This window comes from Mustela nigripes, chromosome 2, assembly GCF_022355385.1.
Source record: "Mustela nigripes isolate SB6536 chromosome 2, MUSNIG.SB6536, whole genome shotgun sequence".
Classification (NCBI taxonomy): domain Eukaryota; kingdom Metazoa; phylum Chordata; class Mammalia; order Carnivora; family Mustelidae; genus Mustela; species Mustela nigripes.
The window spans coordinates 15,681,664-15,703,372 of NC_081558.1; the positions used below are offsets into that span (position 1 = coordinate 15,681,664).

At 45.4% G+C, this 21,709-nt stretch overlaps 1 protein-coding gene across 2 annotated transcripts in view; it reads left to right on the forward strand.

Moving 5' to 3' along the window:
- Nucleotides 1-1,132: 1,132 nt before the first annotated feature.
- The window catches only part of LARS2 (leucyl-tRNA synthetase 2, mitochondrial), a 151,784-nt gene continuing 131,207 nt past the window's right edge, over nt 1,133-21,709 (forward strand). Inside the window, exons 1-3 of one of the 2 annotated variants that reach the window (XM_059389548.1) lie at nt 1,133-1,238; nt 3,568-3,822; nt 10,381-10,509. In XM_059389548.1, the coding sequence (XP_059245531.1) occupies nt 3,589-3,822; nt 10,381-10,509 (363 nt within the window). In that variant the 5' untranslated portion in view covers nt 1,133-1,238; nt 3,568-3,588. Of the gene's footprint in view, nt 1,340-3,567; nt 3,823-10,380; nt 10,510-21,709 lie in introns of both variants that reach the window. The other variant, XM_059389549.1, reaches the window with a different exon arrangement.

Consider the following 21,709-nt stretch of genomic DNA (forward strand, 5'->3'; position numbering starts at 1 on the left):
TAGTGCTAGAGGAGTATGCACTTTAAAAAAAAAAAAAATTATTTATTTATTTGACAGAGAGAGAGCACAAGCAAGGGGAGCTTCAGCTGAGCAGGGAGCCAGATGTGGGGCTTGATCCCAGGACCCCCGGATCATGGCCGGAGCCAAAGGCAGATACTTAGCTGACTGAACCACCCGGGCTCTCCAGGAGTGTACACCTTTGCTTGTCCCCTGCTGTCCAGCTCTGCAAAAGCGTAAGTGAAAAAAGAAGTTAAAATGTAGAATATGGATGGTAATGGGCTGAATTTTGTTTGATAGAGATACAATTGATTTCAGCCCTGTAGAAAAAGATGGTTCTCAAACATTACTTTTTCTTGTCCTATAAGATATCAACCAGTTTTGCACAATTACCAAATTCATTTCAGTATTCCTGATTGCCCACATATATGAGTTCTTCAAAATCTCCTTTCAATGGGCTTTACCTTTTTGAAAATCTTACTTAACACCACTGGTCCTTTAAAATTCATTCATTGACTCGTTCATGTGTAGCAAGAAACACTAGTGGGGAGGGAGGGAGAGGTTGGGTTGGGGGGTCCATAAGCTTCTCAAAGAAATGGTTGGTCCTGCTTTCCTGACCCCAGCCCATCTTCAGGTGAGAAAAGTACACTTTACCCCCAGTCATGGCCGGATAATTCCCTTCCCAGGGCTATAAAATCACGGAATATGATGGAAGAAGATCCTGAACCATCGTTAAGGAATAAGAGGTCATAAGACCTACCCACATCCGGCAGGCAGTTGTAGCTAAGCCGCGATTCAAATCCAGACATCAAGACTCCCCCAGTGCTCTTTACTCTACCTGCCATCTAGTGTATTCTGGGGCCACTAAACTGATGTCTCTCACAGGTCTGCAGCACCTGGAATAACCTGACCCCTAAGTTTCTAGTTTTGGTGAAGCCAGAGACAGGGCAGAGAACTGGGCCGAAGGGCGGGGCTGGAGGCCGGGAGGCGGTGCCTGGGAATGGGGGCGGAGCCCGAGGCCGTCACGCAGCTGCCTCCGCCCCACAGACTGCCGGGAGTCCATCCCCGGCAGCGCTCCGCTTTCCTCGGCTCCGCCCCCGTCTGTCTGTGTCTGCGCCAGCCGCTACCGATAAAGTTGTTGTTCTGCCAACATGGCGGCGCCCATAGTGACTGTCCTGGCAGTGTTCGCCTAAAAGTGGAAACAGAGGCGTGAGGAGCCGCAGGCCGGAGCCTGTGAGCAGGTAAACCCCAGCCCGGGGCTCAACGGGACGAGAGGCTTCTGGAGAGGAGAACTCTGTTCCCGGATCGGGAGGTTCCGACTTGCTGGAGGCAGGAGGGGAAGGTGAGGGCTGAGTTCGCTGGTCCCCGGAACCCTGCAGTTTCTGACCTGGAAGTCTCTGAGATCCGGGTCTTCAGACTTGTGGAGCCAAAGACCCTGACTGTAGCTCTGGACCTTTTCCAGTACCAGAAGAATTCACATGTACACGTAGTCTTGTATTCAAGTTCCCTTCCTACTGCTCCTCTGCCCCAGTTAATCCCTGGATCTTTGCTTCCCTGGGCTGGGGGGTTTGGACTCAGTTAAAGGCCGTCCAGTGCATCTCTGTGGCCCAGAGATCCTTGCCACTGCATTAAAGTTCGCAACCCCTCAGAGATCACGTGGATTTACCACCTCATCCTAGAAGGAAGATGAGGTTCCCGATAGGATTTGCCTGAAGTCCCCCAAGGAATTAGCCTTTTTTTTTTTTTTTTTTTTTTAAAGACTTTTCTTATTTAACACATCGCAAGCAGGCAGAGAGAAAGGGGGAAGCAGTCTCCCTGCTGAGCAGAGAGCCTGATGCGGGGCTGGATCCCAGACCCTGAGATCATGAGCTGAGCCACGCAGGCGACCCGGAATTAGTCTTTGCAAAAGCCAAGATTGTATTTTTTGTTAAAAATTTGTCTTCTTTAAGATGCACTTTCCCTAATCCATTCTTGCGCATTTTCTTTTGGGTGCACACAGATGCCCTCATGTGCTTCTTTCTTGTGTTCTCTTTATTTGCCTGTCTCCTACTCTTCCCATACGTTTCTCTGCCCATATATGATTGTCATTTCAGGTCCAGTTCTCAGGCTTGTCCCATTCTAACCACATGTCGCTGCCTTCATCATTCTCAGAAAACCTAAACTTGAGCCCCAAGTGAGGGTGAGGTCAGGACTGACTATCCAAAAAGGAGTGAAGTAGTGGGGATTGATGCTTTGGAAAGATGTGGAAGAAAAGACAAGATTCCAAGCCTCTAGGCAAGGAACTAGATGAGACAGAGCTAAGGAAGAAAAGGGCCAAGTTGATTCTAAATAGAAGACATGAGCCACACCTTTCACATTGCTGGAATGGTTATAGTTCTCTAATAAAATGGCTGTATCTGTTGTCAGGAAGAAGCCAGGGATCAGGGCTTTGGTGGTGGAATGTCCAAGAGCAGGGCCTGGAAAGTAAAGGAAGGGAACAGGTCTGATGCATCAGGAAGTTCTGTAGTATATTGTCGAGATACATTGAACGAACCTTTTAGAATTTCTAAAAGAAAGTGAGTTTTATTCAAGGCCAAGTTAGGATAGCTGCTGGGATACACAGTCTTCACAAAGAAGAGAGTGCTCTGTGAAGGAACATTTGGTGTAGGGTTATATAAGCTCCAGCAAAGGAACATTTGGTGTAGGATTGTATTTTTTTTTTTTTTACATAAAAAGTTACATATCATTAGACAAAGGACATTTCAGAAAGTTGCAGTCCTTAAACTTCTAGTTTATGCAGGGCTGTATGCCTTTAATCTTATGGGAACAAGGGAAGTTTTCTCCTTTTTTTTTTTTTTTTTAATAATCTTTGTTTGGAATGTTCCTTTTTGGTTATTTCATAAATGCAGCAGATGGGCAGTGTGCAGCCCATACTTGGAGGTTTTGCGTAATCATTTTGATTTTGGTAAATGTTAAAGTATAGTTTCCCAGGGAGCCCAGGAGCAGGGGCCATAAATATTAAAAATTGAAAATTTCCTTTTTTTAAATCAATATTGTAGCCCTGCATACACTTTATGCTGTGTCCCTCTGAGTCTTGGGGATCCCCATTTGGGTGTAGACACGTTATTACCACATTGCTCCCCAGAGAGGTGGAATCCATTTACATTCTCAGGTGTTGAGATGCCTTCTGACAGTTGAGCCTCGGGACAGGCCAGCATGTGCTTGGAGCTCCTCTGAAGCCTGGATGATGGGGAAGGAAGCTGGCTAGATAGACCCTGGGCCGGGCCTATGGGGGAAGGAGACAGGGAGCCTGTGGCAGGGGCTGGCCCAGCTGGTAGTCTCCCCTTGTTCCTGTGGGAGTTTTGTGTCTTTGGCATTTGGAAACACTGGGTGCCTTTATATTTTCCATTAAAGAGTGTGTGCTTAGCTCAGCTGAAGTTCTGTGGTGTAGTTTTCAGGGAAGGAAGTCATGAGAAGGATAAGAAGAAAGCAGGTGCATGTTCAGGGAACTCTAGACTAAACGGGAGAACAAACTCACACGAGAGGGTCCCGGGCAGCTCCTAAGTGTGTGCTTTCTGTTCTCTTTTTCAGGATCTCCCCACCTTCTGCAGAATGGCTTCTGCTTGGCGGAAACTGGGCTTTTACGTCTCTTTTCTGAAAAGCCACCTAGAAGGTCAGCCAGGAATCGTCAGCAGGGGAAGGAGAGTGATTCTGGGATGCACCAGAGATATATACAGTGCCACTGGAGAGTGGACGAAAGAGTACACACTGCAGACAAGAAAGGAAGTCGAGAAATGGTGGCATCACCGAATAAAAGAACAGGCCTCCAAAATTTCAGAAGCTGATGTGAGTATTCTGAGGAGTTTTGAGAGGGTAGAGAAGAGGGGATAAGGACTTGGACTCTGGGGTCAGATTTCCCAAGTTCAAATAAGTTATTAAGTATGTGACCTTGAACTGAATGATTGACTGTGTGCTTCAGTTTTGTTATCTATTATGGACAGTGCTAATACTAGTGCTTCCTAGGATGTTTTTGAGCGGTACATGAGATCAGACAAGGATAGTGGTTAGAAGGGTTTCACCCCATTGGGCATTCTGGAACAGCATTTACTGGGGAGAGTCATCAGGACTCATCCGGCAGGGATAGGGTCCTTCCTGGTCCATGGCATGGTAGGGCAGCACACAGGGATCTGGTGGGGTCACATGTAAAGCTCCAGGAGTGGCACCTGGACCCCTCACCTGTGGAACTTTGAATCTGCATATTCTGAGAAGCACCTGCCTCTTCCCTGGCATAGACCTTGGTCTCAAACCTGGTTCTGCCACCTCAGCATCATGGTTTGGGAAGTACCAGCCCTTCCCTTGTGTGATCTGGGCCTGGGAGCCAGCCTTGCAGTGGCAGTTGTGTGAGTTAGTGAACTGTTGGCTTCTGCTTGGGATGCATCAGCTTAGCTCTCTACTTAGAATTATCTTCAGTATTTGGTTGTACCCAGTTTCCTTGAGGCACCATATTGGATTCTGGTTCCTTCTCTAGGAGTCCAGTCTGTTAGGGATTGGTCTTGGGTGTGGTAGCCCTAACTTCTTGATGTTGGTCAAAGTAGCAAATGGGAGATGTGATTCGTTGCATGAAATGTTGACTCTGAGCAGAGCCAAGCACTAGAAGATAGTTTACTCTTAAATTCTATCCTCCCTTTGTAATAGTTGCCAAATAATACGGACCTTCTACAGTTAATCGAAGAGATGAGGCCAAAGGCAAGCAGTTGAGTTAACATAACTGCAAGAGACCGCCTTTCCCTAGACTCGGCCATTTCCCATCTCCCACTTCTTGCTCTTTTCAGACTCATTCCTTCTGTGAGATGGATCACTGAAGACTGCTGGGGCAGTTGTTTGTGTTAAAGTGAAGAGGATGTTTTTGGGAATGGGTCAGGGAGACACTCTGGTCTTGAGAGAGGTGTGATGGATAACAAATGGAATGATAGAAAGGACAATTGGAATAGGATGCGCGATTGTACCATGAGAGCCTGACGCAGCCTTCACGTGAACCTGACCAGACTCAGGTAGCCAAATGCATTTTGGAAACAAACTAGGGAGCGGTTTCATTATGGACACGGAGAGTCAAAGTAGCTTTTCTTCTGTTTCTTTGTCTTCTTGGTTTAGATTATAAGTTAGTAGCTTCTACACATCTTGAAGTTACAGCTTACTGATTTTTATGGCATCTCATTCTTCTTAAGTATATGGTTTTTTAAAACAATTAAACGGATCAAGGGGCACCTGGATGGCTCAGTCAGCTGGGCCTGTGGCTCTTGGTTTTGGCTCAGATCGTGATCTCGGGTTGTGAGAGTGAACCCCACGTTGGGCTTTGCGTGCAGTGTAGTCTGCTTGGGATTCTTTCTCTCCCCCTGTCCCTCCCCCAGCTCATGCACATGCACACTCTAAATAAATAAATAAATACATAATAAATTCTTTTAGAAAATTAAATGGATCAACATAAATTATGTATCAGTAATTAGGGAAGTAGCTGGAGGGATATTGAGGGCGATCTCCTGGGAGCAGCCTCTCAGGGTCTGTTCTGGGGAATGGTGAGGTGGAGAAGATTCTGTATGTCCAGTCAGGAACCAGGGCCATAGGGTGGGCTCGGCCTCAAGACCGCAGTGTGCTCGCGGCCACATCCTGTAACCTCCTTGATCCTCAGATTCTTTTTTTTTTTTTTTTTTTAATTTATTTGATAGAGAGAGAGGTCACAAGTAGGCAGAGAGGCAGGCAGAGAGAGAGAGGAGGAAGCAGGCTCCCCGCTGAGCAGAGAGCCCGATGCGGGACTCGATCCCAGGACCCCGAGATCACGACCCGAGCCGAAGGCAGCGGCTTAACCCACTGAGCCACCCAGGCGCCCGATCCTCAGATTCTTCGCGTTGTTTATCTCACAGAATTGTTTCGAGAATCGGATGAGAAAATGTGGCTGAACACATTTTACAAACTGAAATGTTACATCAGTAAAAGATCCAGGAGGATGAACGTGTGGAGTATCTTTGTCAGGAACTAAGGAGACAACTAGATGTCCGTGGACTTTGAAGCCTTTATCATTGACCTCATTCTGGTGTTAGATCTATTTAAAATCCACCCAGATGAGTATCCAGGAGTTGAATGTCTTGCCATGATCACCTTAATCATCATTTTTCAAAATATTTATTTATTTATTTGACACACAGAGAGAGAGAGAGATCACAAGTAGGCAGAGAGGCAGGCAGAGAGAGGTTGGGGGGGCGGCAAGCAGGCTCCCGGAGGAGCAGAGAGCCCGATGCGGGGCTTGATCCCAGGACCCTGAGATCATGACCTGAGCCAAAGGCAGAGGCTTAACCCACTGAGCCACCCAGACACCCCCTTAATCATCATTACTGAACAAAGTTCCATTTAAAGAGCATTTTACTATATGTCGGTACTATCTTCCATATATTACCTCATTTAATCCTGAAACAACCCTGGGGATATGGGGGGAGTAAGAAAACAGAGGCTCAGAGGGAGGTTTGGTTATTTATGGGGATACGTGCCTGGGACCTTCTGTTGCTCACCTTTGATTTATAGATTCTGAGCTCAGAAAGGCAGGAATTTGTCCAAGGTCCCACAGCTGGTGGCAAGGCTTGGGCCAGAACTAGGGCTCCAGGCTCCCTCTGTCTGTCCCCTCTAAGTCTACGACAGCTTTGGAACGTGATCTATAAAGAGGCAAGAGTTATCTTTCTCCTGACGTCAGAAGCTGGGAAAAACAATAGGTCCCACTTATAAAAACCACCCTCTTCCCATCACTTACAATCTTAATTTCTTTCAAAGGCTTACATTCTTATACTTTTATATAATTATGAAAATTTCCCCTTCAATCAGATTCCTGCTCAGTTTTACCATAAACCCCCATAATTCCTTCTTGCCATCCGCAGAGGATAGAACTCATTTCATTATCACGGAGGGAAATGAACTTAATTCACACAGAAAAGCAAAAAGCAGGGACACAAAGCAAGCAGAATACCTCTTCTGCAATAAACAAAAATAGTCATGAATATTAAAGACTTTGGCCAGTAGGGCTTTCCTGTATATCTTCTGTAAGCTCCGTTTTGGAGTTTGGCTTAGTTAGTGTGTAAAGAATCACTCAATTGTGCTATACATTAAATCTCTGTTGGACAGACCTACCAGAAAGAGAGTCATGAAGAAGCCGTATGTGGAAAATGTTTGCAGTAAGATCAGTTGTTAAATAAACATGATATAAAAAAAAATAGATCTGTCACTCTTAACGGAAACAAATTGATTATAATAAATGGGCTTCATGTAAAGACTTAAAATGAAAAACGAGAAATGGTTTATATCAAGGATTTTATTGATTTTTTTCCAGATCCTTAAGACCCCTGTAATGGGTATTTCCCCACGTCCCTAAAAATGCCCCAAGAAAAGGCAATAGACCCAGTCCATTACGAGAAGGAGTAAGGCTCAGACGGAATAGACAGTTTGCTTGCTTCTGATTCTATACGGAGTGACATAGTAAGGTCTGTGCCTACTTTGAGGGACCAGTTTACAAGCACTAGTTTACAAGGACTAGTTTACAAGTCACTTCCCTTCTTAAAGACAGCAAGTCCTGAGTCACCACCGACTCCACACCTCAGGGCCAGTCTCCTGAGGTTTTCCAAGGGTTACGAGTTTGTAGTTTCCAGTTAAAACGTGTGATCACTAATGGATGCTTTCCATCCGTTTATGTAAATCAGCTGCAGTTGTTACTTGAGCATTACGTGATTTTCCCGTTTGTGTCTTTTCCAGACTCCTGTGTATTCCCTTCTCCCTTTTCTTCCTTTAGGCAACTTCACTTAACCCCCTCATTGGTCATTTCTGGAGGTTGGGCAGTGCAGAGAACATTCTAGTCTGTTTCGCCACATGTTAGTGGCCCTGTTAAAGGTTTGTTTAACTTCTTTGCTGAAGGAACTTTAAAGCAAGGAGCCAAATGAGATTTGGAAAGAATCTGACTTCTGGTGTCTTCTGCTCCCCTGATTGTAATTGGCTGCGTCAATGATCATCATGCAAATACTTAGCAAAACATATATCACCCCCTCCATACACGAAGGAATGGTCATGTATATTGTTTTGCGTTTGTTTCCATTACTTTGGGGGAAGCAAAACCTGAAGGAACTCTAGCAGTGCCGCAGGAAGGGAAAAAGGGCAGAGAGGAAAAGGAAGGCAGAAATCAATGAAAGAGTGTTAATATCAGAAGGTCCCGACCTCAGAGACCAGCAGTTATCTCTTCTTCTTTTCTTCAGAGAGCTCTGCATGAGAGGATGTAAGGCTGGGTAGGAGGAGCGCTCCTGTCACCTGGATAGGATCTGAGTAGCTGGGAAAAAAAAAATGCCCTTTGGCTCTAAGTACTCTGTGGGGCTGGGTATTTAACTCCCGAAGTGAGGAGGTGGGGGGTGGCGGGGAGAGGGAGATGATGAAACCCAGCCCTTGCCCTTGAACCGCAGATCCCTAATTAGCAATCAGTTAAATGACTACCGTGACGCCTTTGGAGCCTTCTTTCCTCGGGCGGTGCAGAAACCCAAAGTCAGCCATCCGGGAAGGACTCCCTGCCCTGCGTTCATTCCGTTTGGAAGCGGGTACCGTTTTTTTCTGTTTCTTGTAATGCAGCTGTGTCTTTGGCAGCTGGAAGGTTCTCTAACCCTGGCGTGAGGCTGTCTGTAGATCGCCCCTGGGAAACAACAAACTTCTCGCCTCGTTGGCTCTGATTTTCTCATTACTTTCCCATTTCACCTTTGGCTGTTGAAAGATAAGCTCACAGTGATAAAGTTTTAGAATGTGAGTGAGGTCCGGAGCCAACGACCAAGAAAGAATTTTTGAGACGTCTTTGGTGTCTTTGGTTTATCAAAGCCCTGGGACAGGAGCCGTGGGCAGAAAGAGCTGCTGCCATGTGATCCCGAGGACTGGCTGGTTATATACTCAGGAGCTGAAGACATGAGGACAAGGGTGTGTTCAGAAGGACTGTCATATGGTTAAGAAGACCCACAGGATAACAGAGATTTAGTTATCGAGCCAAGCTGTTTTTCCCTCTAACGAGGTACCAGCATGAAGACAGCTGGGAGTTTCCTGGTGGAATGTCACATTCCTCCTATCACGGGTCCTTGTCCTTGTCCTTGTGGATGAGCTTTAGGTTTAGAAGAAATTCAGCTTTATTTACATTTCCTCCTGCCTCAAGCTCCCTCAATTTTACAGTAGGGAGGGAAATGTTAGGGTTTTAGGAACTGAGTGATGGTCTCTGGGAGTTACACTATTGGTAGGAACGCTCCTTCCTTGTCAACGGAGGGAGACTCAGGTCTTAGAGGGTTGTGATCTTTACAAGTTAACTCTTTGTTTTCCCTTTAGGGCAGCCAGGAGTGCCTGAGGAATGTCATATCTATCCCATGGGTGGGGAGGGGCTGTGGAGTGTTAGCTTCTGCTGTGTCCTCTGGTTGCCTTCTGTTCCCCCATTAACAGTACAGCAGAGAAGCCCAGCACCCAGACTGGTGCCTGGGGATCCTGCTCCTTCTGCTAAGTCCAAGTCTGAATGCAGCTCCAGGGGACTTAGAGATGTCACATCTGTGTGATTCAACTGATGTGTCCTTGAATTATACGGATCTATGTGTTAGAGCTTCATTTAGAAAAACACACTTCTTTAAGACCTAAGTAGAAAACTGTCTTAACAGAGAAGCTTTTAAAAGGGGGGGAAAAACACATTAAAAATATATATGGGTGATTAGCACTCTGAGGTTGTTTGGCATTCTTTCGGACATTCTTCAGCTTGAACAGTTTTGTTTTTTTTTTTTTTTTTAAGATTTTATTTATTTGACAGAGATCACAAGTAGGCAGAGAGGCAGGCAGAGAGAGAGGAAGGGAAGCAGGCTCCCTGCTGAGCAGAGAGCCTGATGTGGGGCTCGATCCCAGGACCCTGAGCTGAAGGCAGAGGCTTTAACACACTGAGCCACCCAGGCGCCACATTCTTCAGCTTAAAGCAGGGCTTTGAATTTTGGTTTTTGACACTTTTGTCAATTCACATTATAGGAGTAGCTTTTTTTTTTTTTTGAGATTTTTTTTTTTAAATTTACTTGACAGAGAGAGTGAGTGGAAGAGAGAGCATGAGCAAGGGAGGGTCAGAGGGAGAAGCAGGCTCCCTGCCGAGCTGGGAGCCCGATGCAGGACTCGACCCTAGGACCCTGGGATCATGACCTGAACTGAAGGCAGTTTCTTAACCTACTGAGCCATGCAGGTGCCCTTTTTTTTTTTTTTTTAAAGGAAACTTCTAAAAATGTTAAACTATTACCTTGAGTACAGCACCAACGTTTTATGTGCATATAGGGCCCCAGTAAATGCTTAAGAAATGCTCATTGTCATCCTTTGTCAATTCTTTCCCAGAAATCAAAACCCAAGTTCTACGTACTGTCCATGTTCCCATATCCTTCCGGCAAGTTGCACATGGGCCACGTGCGTGTGTACACCATCAGCGACACCATCGCACGCTTCCAGAAGATGAGAGGGATGCAGGTAAGGAACGATGGCTGCTGGAATAGCCCCCCCGCCCCCCCGCCTGCTACCCACCCCCCACCTAGGGATGCAAGAATGTCGTTAATGTGGTCGAGACAAATGAAGAGAACCGATTTGGGTTCAAAGTAGGACAGTTTTGACGATAAACACGAAAAGCCCCATGTTTCCTTTTACGAACTGGAAGAGCTAATAAAGTGTCTGGATGAATGGTGGGGAGGAGGGTGGGGCACGATGGGGAGGGACTGCCGTGTGTTTGGTGTTGTGCTGGGGATGGAGGTGGGGTGGGGATGGGGTCAGTTACAGCTACCAATGTTGGTAACACGGGCCATCTTCCCAGGATGAGCTCACAGTTGGGCAGGGGTGAAACACACAATCGATGGTCATCGTGTCGAGGCGTGAATCCTACAGTACAGATGTGCATCAAATGCTTTGAGAAGGAAGTGGGGTCCCAAGAGAATTTTCTCTTTCTGTTTGACATTTTCTGTATTCTTTAATGAGCATGGATTTTTTTTTTTATAATGGGGAAATTTAAAAATTTTTGAGGGAAAAAAATAATCTTGGGAGTAACAACTCAGGCATTTGGGAAAGGCTCCACTAAAGGAGCATCTGACGTAGGTCTTGAAGGACAAGGTGAAATTTACCAGAACAGGAAGAGAAAGACCCTTTTGTAGCCAATGTGGGCCAGTGCCCTTCACTCCAGTGCCAGTTACCCCTTTAAGCTTACCCTTTACTCCTTAGCAGTGTATCATCTGTAAAATGAGGTGGGAATGATCACGGTACCATCTTCTTTAACCACTTACAGAGCGGCAGGATGGAAGAAGGTTTGAGAACATGGGCTGCTGAACCCGATTGTCCAGGACTCAAATGCCCACTCTTAACATGTACTAGCTATGTGACCTTTAACTAGTTACTTAACCTCTCAAAACCTAGTTTTCCCTCATCTGTAAAATGGGTATAAAGCAGCACCCGCCCATTGAGACCTGCTACAAGAATCAAAGAGGACCGTGATGAAGTATTTGGCACATACCTGGCACATAGTACGTAACCAGTAAATACTACTCACAGCAGCTCCCAAGAGCCTCCTGTGCACATCTCTGTCCAACTCTGAGTTCATCAGTCCCCCCAGGAGCTTAAAATCCAGCCATGGTGGGACATCCATACCATGGATGTCAGCAAACGCTACAACTCTGGGCTCTTTTCCTCCCAGAGAGGCAATGGTTAAAACATTTGCTGGTACTTCCGCTGGCTGTTCCTGTTATTAACCTGGTAGGGTCCGTACAGATGACATCTGCCACCTCCTGGCTCTTTGTAAAGATTTTCTTTTAGACACGTAAGTGCATCTGTTGTCACAATTGGTTTGAAAATTTATGCTGAACTGACATTGGCAAGAAGTATTCCTAAAAAGGAAGGCAAGTTATAATGGCTCTGTGTCACTAGAAGAGTTAATAACTTTATACTACCAAATGCAGAAATTTGTGTTCTGCTTTAATAGTCAAAGGTATTTGTCTTCCTGGTTTATGTCGAATGTTATTTTCCCCAGACATTGCTTTCCGTCATTGCTGCGATGTTTATTAGAAAGAGAAGGCGCGGAGTGAATTGGCTCTTTGCCTAGAGTATAATTCTTTGTCTTACTGTGTTTCTTCGACTAGATTTATCTTCCGGTTTTTTACTTACGCCAACTTATTTTGGACAGTTAGGGAGTACAGGCAAATTGATGAAGATTAAGCTTTTATAGCAAAATTGTGCATTTATGAGAAGGTGCAGGTGGTTGAGGGCGTGTGGGTGGGATCCTGATTCCCTTGGATGGGATGTAATGTTCTAGAGGAAACTCAAGGCAGAGCTCCAGGCCCCGAGCTACTCAGGCCCAGGAGACAAAATGGAGACTCCTAGAGTAACTGAAGTCCAAGGTCAGGCTGGACCCAGGAGTTGCATGACCTAGTTTTTTTTTTTCTTTTTAAAGATTTTATTTATTTATTTGACAGAGAGAGATCACAAGTAGGCAGAGAGGCAGGCAGAGAGAGAGGAGGAAGCAAGCTCCCTGCTGAGCAGAGAGCCTGATGTGGGACTCGATCCCAGGACCCTGAGATCATGACCTGAGCCAAAGGCAGCAGCTTAACCCACTGAGCCACCCAGGCGCCCCGCATGACCTAGTTTTGAACCGCATTCTGCCACCTTCTTGCTGAGAGACACCCCGCACAAGTCATTTCATGGCTTTGAATCACCACTTTCCTCATATTTAAAATAGGGATAACAGTAATTCTTGCCTCGTGGGGCTGTTGTGTGGGTTCAGTGAGATAGTACATGTGTGTTTGGGGTAATAACCCTTAATAAGTGATAGCTGCCATTATTATTTGCATTGAATTGGTTTACTCTGGGAGGTTGGCCACTATCAGTTAATAAACGAATCCCACTCTCTTCGGTCTGAAGCACGCTGTGTGAAGTTACCTCCTCAGAAGCAGCTCAACTGTAAAACATTGCCTGTAATTTATATTATCTAGCCTATGACCTGGTGGGTTGCCCGAAGCCACCACTCTCTGTTGTCTGTTTTATGGTGTCTGAGTCCGTGTGGTCAACAGGCACCTAGAGTTCTCTTTGTTTCTAAGTTTCAGTTGTTCTGTTTAAGATGATGCACTGTCTTTTGGGGTATTCTCCAGGTTCTGCTGAAATTAATTGTTGTTAATTTTCACAAGCCATATTTAAGTCAGTTCATCCCCTGTATAACTCCATGATATGGCAAAAGGGAAACAGAAATTTCAGTGTGATTGTCAATAACATCAAAGCCTTTTGAGCTTACTCTTGTGTTCAAATCCATTCCCAATGTCAGGACTGGTCCCAGAGGTAGAGCAGGGTTGGATTCAGGTCAGGTTCAATGGCTCTCACTATAAGAAGAAAGGAATATCTAATCTGGAGTAACAGTGGGGTCTGACATGTGTATTCATTCATTCATTCATTCATTCATTCAATATATAGTCATTGGTATCAGCTTTTTTCTAACACTGGGATTTATATTGTATTAAATGGAAATACTAGAGTCTTAGGTTCAAAAATCAGTCAGTAGGCCTAAGAAAAATTCAGCAAGCTTTGGATTTTTCTAGAACTTCTTAATTTGTTGACTGGTTTGCTTTGTTCTTGAGTGGAGATGCATGAAATAATTCTAAGTTACACAAAGAATAGTATGGGAAGTAAAAGAGTGAGCCTTGGAGCAATTCTGCTCTCTTCAAGGCTCTCAGTGACCTGGGGGTGGATGCGCCTCTGTCCTCAACTTTCTCAACCTCAGCAACATGAAATATGGTAGACCAGTTCCTCCTCCTTAAAACACTGCTCTCAGTGAGACCCCCCTCTCCAGGCACTTCTGCATCTTGGCTTCTCCCTCCCAGTTTACTCCACAAACTTTCCCTGCCCCACTCCATCTTTGCATATTCTTTTATCAGATTGAGAAAGTTGCCCTGTATTCCTACTTTGCTTAGAGTTTTTCTCATGAATTGGTGTTGATTTTGGTGAAATGCCTTTTCTGCATCTGTTGAGATGGAATGAAGTTTTTCTCTTTTATTCTGTTGATGTGATATGTTAATGGATTTTTAAAAAAATTTTAAACCAACATTGTGTTTCTGAGACAAATTTCATTTGGTCATGATGTACTTTTTTTTTTAATGCATGAATTGCTGTATATAATTTGTTAATCTCTCTACATGCATGGGAGATACTGCTCTGAAATTTTCTTTTCTTTAACGTCTTTGTCTGGTTTTGCAGTCAGGATGATGCTGGCCTCATAAAACGAACTAGAAGGTGTTCCCTTCTATTTTCTGAAAGCATTGTGTATTATTGGTATTATTTCTTCCTTATGTTTAATACCATTCACCATTCTGGGACTGCCATTTTGTTTGTGGGAAGTTTTAAAAGGACAGAGTCTATCTCTTTAATGCTATAGAGCTATTTAGATATTCTGTTTTCTTCCGTGTCAGTTTTAAGTTGTATTTTTCAAGGAATTTCTCTACTTTACCTCCAGTTCTGTGCTGGACTGCCTTCTCTTTTTTTTCCCCTGTCTACTTTTCCTGGGTACTCTCATTTATCCCCTTTAGTTTAAACAGGATACTTTAAAAAATTATGGAACATTTACAACAGAGAAGTCCAGAGAGCATTATTATAACTACCCAGATCTGTATCCTGTTAGAAGATGCCAGGGGGGCTCCTGGGTGGCTCAAATCGTTAAGCATCTGCCTTCAACTCAGGTCATGATTCCAAGGTCCTGGGATCAAGCCCTGCATTGGGCTCCCTGCTCAGTGGGGTGCCTGCTTCTCCCTCTCTCACTCCCCTGCACCCTGTTGTTCTCTGTCTCTGTCTGTCCCTCCAAAGAATAAATAAAATCTTAAAAAAAAAAAAAAAAAGATACCACCATGTAATCCTATTAGTCTCAACTCTTGTTTTTTTTCCCTTTTTTATGTTGCAGAGAAGAGTTCAATTCCAATCCTTGAAGTCAAAGTGACCATTATTCAGGAGTTACTCTATGTCCTTTGCCTTCATGTTTTCATGCTTTTACTCTATTGTTTAGGGATACATACACACTTATATGTAGTATTGTGTTTTAAATTTTATATAAAACATATTTTGGTATTCCACATATTTTTTCACTCAGTATTTTCCATCAAGGGTTATCCTGACCATGTCTCTCTCTAGAGTTATTTCATCCATTATAAATACTTTTATAATTATGCCAATAGTTAATTATCCATTTTTGCCTGGATAGTTTTAGGTTGTTTCAGATTTTTGCTCCAATGCATGTCCTTGTACTCGATTGATTAGCCTGTGGGAGAAGTGATGTTGCTGGGTCATAGAGTATACATAGCTCAGTGTTACTACATCTTTCTAAATTGCTTTTCAAGGGCAATTATTACTTCCACCAGCAATGAATGACATTTGTAACTGCTCTACATCCTTGACAGCACTTAGTAAGGTTAGTCTTTTTAGTCTGTGCTAATTTGTCATATGGGAAATGGCATCCAGTTGTGTTTTTAATTTACATTTTCCTGAGTAATATTCTCGTGAAGCTGAGATATTTTCATATGTTTATTGCCTATTTAATTTTCTTCTTTGTTTGCTTTGTTCACATTATTTGCCAAGTTTCTCTTGGGTTGTTTGTCTTTTTCATATTGCTCTATAGAATTCCTTACACAGTCTGGATTACTGATTCTGTGTTGGTTAAATGCAATGCAAATGTCTTCTGCCAGCCTGGGGTTTGTCCTTGAATTTGGTGAGCCCAGCCAGACCACAGATTGTAATTTGGGTTTGAGAATGGATGAGCATGATGAATTGGAAAGTTCAGGGTTGCTTTTACTTTGGTTTCCTCTTAGAGTGACAAATAAGTTGTGCAAAGGAGAGAAAAGAGACAAGAGGACAGGTGGATCATTGTGGCCCTCCACGCCTGAAGCCGGTCATGGAGATGGTCCTGAAAGTCATGATCATCACAGCTCTCTTGGGGAAAGCTAATGTCATGAAGAGCTGACCAGCCACAGACACACAGCTTAGATGTGGCCTTTATAAGTGGAGAGGCAGGTGGTTTGGGGTGATGAATTGATCAGGAAATAGGGGCTTTAGTCAGTGGCGGTGGTGGTACCTGCCTGACCTACCTCACAGATTTGAGGCAGGGTTCCTGTGAGGTCATCAGTGAGAAAAACTGTAACACAATTTCCCAGTGTAACCCAATTAATAGTAGCAATAATAAAGAAGTCCTAATATTTGGATGTTGAAGCAGGGGCCTCTTGAAGCCAGAGATCAGTTATTCTCTTTCAAGAGTCAGAAAAGGCTGCCCTGCCGATTGTCTTCTTCTGAAACTCATACAATATCTGATGACATATTTAAGGCTTGGCACATATGGTGATTTTGATGTGTCTTCATATGTTATATGCACCGAGGATTGGAAAATACAATAACGCACTTTACACCCTGGCTGGTCTCCCTGGCACCCTCTGGGCCAGAAACAGGATGATGACAGCATCAGGGTGGCCAGTCCCCCTCATAGGGTTGGGCTTGGACTCATGTGTCTCAGGCCAAATGCACTGCTCAGTTGGGTTTTCTGCTTCAACCTTTTTGCTATTTGCTATGGAGGAGGAAGTAAATTGAGGCTCTGTGAGTGGCTGCTGCGTGATCATAACGTGATTACCTCTAAATATCAGGAAGCGAGGGGAGCTCTTAGCAAGTGGATGAGAATACATGTTTCATCAATTTTTAGCTGGCCAGCCAGTCAACAAGTGTGTATGAAGTGCCCAGAGGGCACATAGCGTGGCATTTCGTTTTCAAATTTTTGACACTCTGCAGCTTCTGGAAGTAGAGAGTGGATTTCCACAGCTTATCCTCTCCTGTATCATTTGAAGGGAAGAATGAATTGCTGGTCCAGTGTCTTGATTAGAAACTGGCTGATTTATCTGCTTATCATGTCTCTCCACCTTCCCAGGGGAGATCTTCTGTTTTGGGCCGTGATACTGTCATTTGGGTTCTCTAGTCTGAAATCGTTGCTTGATTTGGATCCTCAGTCTATAATAATGGCGGGTTATTACACTTGCTAAACAAAATTCAATGTTTTATTTCTTATTTCTTGGAAATAAAGCGTTGAATCTACTCCAGAGAAACCATGATGCTCTCTGAAAATAGTTTTTTGAGAAGCAGTAACCATGGTTGCTCTCGGCTAGAAGCTGCCTTGGTTTCAACTCTAAACTTTTGTTTCATCATGAAAAGGAGAGAAAGCTGGTCATTCCTAGGAAATAGGTTGGCCCTTTTGTAGCAGTAATTGTGCTATTTCTCTTGCCATCAGGAAGGCAGACGACCAGCTGCCCTCACTTTCTTCCCTTATACCCGAGAAGTTTTCTTACCTCTACTTGATCTTATTTCCTGTGTTGGAGGAAGAACTGTTATGTATCTTTGCCTGTTCTTTTTTTCCTTTTTAAAAAATGTTATTTTTAAATTGTATGTAACGTTCCATATTCTCCCCTTTAAAAAGAAGAAATACAACATAGATAAGGCGGCACTCCCCTCTAACCAGGCCCTTCTGGACAGTGATCCCTGGCATGTATTGGTGTGTATCCCTTCAGAGCCTCGTCTCCGTGTTGTCATTTGTAACCGTGCTCTCTGCTGTATCCCTTTCTTCTCGTCTGCTTGCCATCTATCCTGCCTGCTAAACCTGGGACGCCTGTGGCTCAGCTCTGGGGGCAGCAGAAGGCCCTGTAAGGGTGAGCCACAGGCACGTGACTCTGCCCACACCAGAGCCTGGCTTTGCCCCAGCTCCCAGACCTTGCCTTCTGCCTGGCTCTGGTCTGACTTGCCAGGTCTCTGATCCCAGTGTTTGCCCCTCATCCGTAGCTGATGCTGACTCCCCCTTTGATATCTCAGACTGTGGTAGGTTTGCAGTCTTGCTGGTGTTCCCAGGCTGGCCTACGGCCAGTTGGCTGTCAGCTCCACCCACTGGTTCGCCTTGTACAGCAGAAGGACTGACCCCCGGAGACCACGTTTCCCAAGCCCTGGTGGCAGCTGGCCTCCAGCTGGTTTTGGACAATAAGAATTTCTGGCAAGACTTGAGTGCAGGAGGAAACGAGAAGCCAGAGAATTTCTCTCTCTCTGCCCTGGTCAGCATCTTCTTCAGGGATCCAGTTCCATCTGGGCAGACCCACGTGTGTTTCAGTTTTTATACTTTTTTTTAAAAATTATTTTATTTATTTATTGGACAGAGAGATCACAAGTAGGCAGAGAGACAGGCAGAAAGAGAGGAGGAAGCAGGCTCCCCGCTGAGCAGAGAGCCCGACGCAGGGCTCGATCCCAGCACCCTGGGATCATGACCCAAGCCAAAGGCAGAGGCTTTAACCCACTGAGCCACCCAGGCGCCCCCAGTTTTTATACTTCATCTTGGCCTTGGAGCTCTGTTACCTCCGTCTCCCACTTTATTCCTTCAGTCCAGGGGTGGTGGCGCTGTCCCATTTTTCCGGATTTGGGGGTTGTTTTGCTGTCCATCTTGGCTTCTCACTCAATTGTAAATACTTTGAGTATTTGTTAGAAGAACAGCTGGAAATGATGTTTTTTCACACACCGGAAGTTTATGTTATAGATTCCCAAGTTAGAACTTTTAGGGTTCCTTTTCTCCAGAAAGCACTCATGTCCAAGGAGAGTTAACTCCTCGGGAACTGAGAGGGCTCGGGTGGCCCTAGCATTAAAGGTTAAACCAAGTTACAGTGATAGAAAGAAAGGTGTAGGAATTTGAGAACCAAAAAAGGAGAGTTAGGAGCTCCTTCCAGTGAATGTTTTGGACAGTCTTGGCCACAAGGAATCACAGGCAAGAAAGCGGGCATCTAGGACCTAGATTGGAGGTATTCAATGTTGATGATGTGTAAGAGACCAGGAAGCAAAAGAGGCTGGCAAAGGAAGCACCTGACAGGTTATCTTTTATGTAAATAGGCTGTAACAGTTTGACCAGCAGTAGAACCTGCTGCCTTAGAGAAAGGGATGGGCTTTGGTATCTCATGATCGTGTTACAGGTCTTCACTTGATTCACGACTTGACAGTCGTGAATTCTCTGCTAGTCTGAGAGTGAGTCCTGCACTTGGTCTCTGGGTCTCTGGAAACTCAGGGTGTAGGAGTCATAGGACCCCTTTCTTGCTCCGTAGAAACTTGGGTCATGGTTCATTCCAGTGATCCGGCCCCTGGTGGAGGGAACCCTTCTGCCTTCAAAATGCAAAAAGGCCTTCCTGCAGTCTGTATTCTAGGGCAGGCATTTGCATTTTGGTCGGTTTTTGGTAAGAATGGCATATTAAGAAGCTTTTAAGATTTTCTAACTTGATTTTTCATAGACAGCTTGGGTAACATGCGGGCTAAGAATATCTTTCCATGTGAATTTCATCTGAAAACAAAAATAGAAAAATATTATGTAAATCCAGACTGGTTTTTGTGACCATCTCTGTATTGACTTTATTTAAAAATATGGATAGCATCTAACAGAATGTTAATAGGCAGGAGCATTGAACTGGTGCCATTTTGGCAGCTCCCACAAAGAAACCAAGTGGTAATTAAGTTTTTTCCCCCTTCTCCTGGAGCAGTTACACAACAGTTACATTTTTCTGCCAGTGAAGCAGCCCTAGGAGAATTCACGCACAGCTGGAAGCTGGAAGTTACACTCCCGTGTAGTCCAGGGAAGTACTGCAGAACTTTCTAGTAATCCAGCACAAATCCCCGACATGCAGTTTTATCTATCTATCTATCTATCTATCTATTTTTAGCTTTTGAAAATTAAAGGAAAAGAAAAAAAACCTGTGAACCTTAAGAGTTTAATACAAGGGGATGTTTTTCCCCTATGACTTGAGCAATGCTGAAGAGAAAGTTATATCCTAAAAGGTGTTAGTTTTATTCAGGATTCTTGGGGACCAGGGCCTGCAGGCCAGCCCAGACCAGCTTACGCCAAAAAGGGGGAGTTTGTTGGTGTTTACAGACCCTGGCATAGCTCACAGAATGAAAGGTGGTGCTACCAGAAACAAGCCCGTAGGCACCTGGACCAGGTCCTGGAAGCATGCCAGTACCCCCAGGCTCGGTCCCCCTGTTGGCTCTGTTTTCTCAAACACCTCCACCAGGTGGAAGGGGGAGGGGTCACCTGGAGCCTGTGTCTCATCTCCTTGTTCCTCTGGGCCAAGGAGAAAGGAGTGAAAAGAGTGTGCTGTTGCCTTCCTGATCTTTGTTGCATCCCGCCTCCATCCCCTACAGACAACAGACAAGCCCAGAGCAGTGTTCAGGCCCAGGTAACCAGAGGGGTGAGTTTTGTGATGGGCGGCCCCCAGCAGGACTGTGTCAAGCTGGAGGAGTATGTGTACGTGTATTGGTACATGTGTGCTTGCAAGAAGCAAGACACAGAGGGCTGCAGAGGACAGTGTTACTAGCTAATAAGTCAAAGTGCTGAGAACGGGGCGGGGGGTGGGGGGAGGCAGGGGCAGGAGGGAGGGTCAGCTTTATGCTTTTATGTATCACAAATTGTGTTGTTTCATTTGTTAAAAATAAGCTTGTATCACGTTTTTGCTCTGAGAAGCATCTAGTAAAGGAGAAAGAAAGGACCCTATTCAGTCTGGACTCAGGAGGGGTGTGGATGTGGGGCAGAACGTGGGACAGCTTGGGAGTCATGTCATCTTGGCCTGGAGACCCAGGGCTTCCCAGTAGGACACGGCAAACCTGCCTCCCTCTGGAGTGGTAGCAAGCCGGAGCACCCCACAGTGCTGTTGGCTCCCCGGCCCTGTATCCCTTTTAGAAAGCAGAGCTGAGTGGGTCAGACTCACCACCACCGCAAATGTGGCCAAATCTACTAGGCAGTGTATCCTTGTCCAGGGCAGTCAGAGGTAGGGCAGTGGCTGCCCACTCATGGACCACCCCTGCTTCAGCCCCCTGAGACAGGAATAGCTGGGCCATTTTCAGGCAGAGCACCCGATGTGAGTCATTAATTACGCAGGAAAAAATCCTGCTGGGCCCCCTTTATGGAAGAGAAGGCCAAGTAGATGACCAGTCATTTGAATCTCACAGTCCGTCCAATTTGGTTAAGAACTTCCAATGCCTGGCACCAACGGGCTGTGGACAGTTGTTAGTAACCCACGTTCAGGACGTGTCTGAGGTCAAGGCTTCTCCCTACCTGCCAGAGTTGCCAGAGGAGCCAGTGATGTTCCATGTTGGAGGTGCTGTGGACCAGGAGTAGCAGAGGACAGCAGCTGCCACAGTGGCCAGCACCGCCGCTGCCCCCCCACCCCGCCCTGCCGCCTCTCCAACTGGGGCCCCGGGCACCATGCTGAGCACACCGCTGACATGGCAGTATGATCCCCAGCAAGGCAAGGTGGCTGTTTTCAGTCACAACCAAGAGTTGAAACCCAAGTGCCTCGGGTCCCGCTGGCAGTAAATGGTAGGCTTGGGTTTGGTACTCCTCCCCTCAGATCGCACAGCCTCCCGAAGAGCCAGCCTTTTTGGGCATTTCCCATTCACCAAAGTGGGTCTGAGTGGCTCTGATTGCGGGTGCCTGCCTGGTCTTCAGCTTTAGATGGAATGAGTCCATCACACTGCTCAAACCTGTTAGAAAAAATACGTGCCTAACAGAAGGGCGACTTCAAGGCAAGTGGCTCCAAACCCTGGGGGAGGCAGGCCTGTTCTCTTCTTGCCACCTATTAAGTGGGACAAGGGGGAGAACACATCTGGAGAC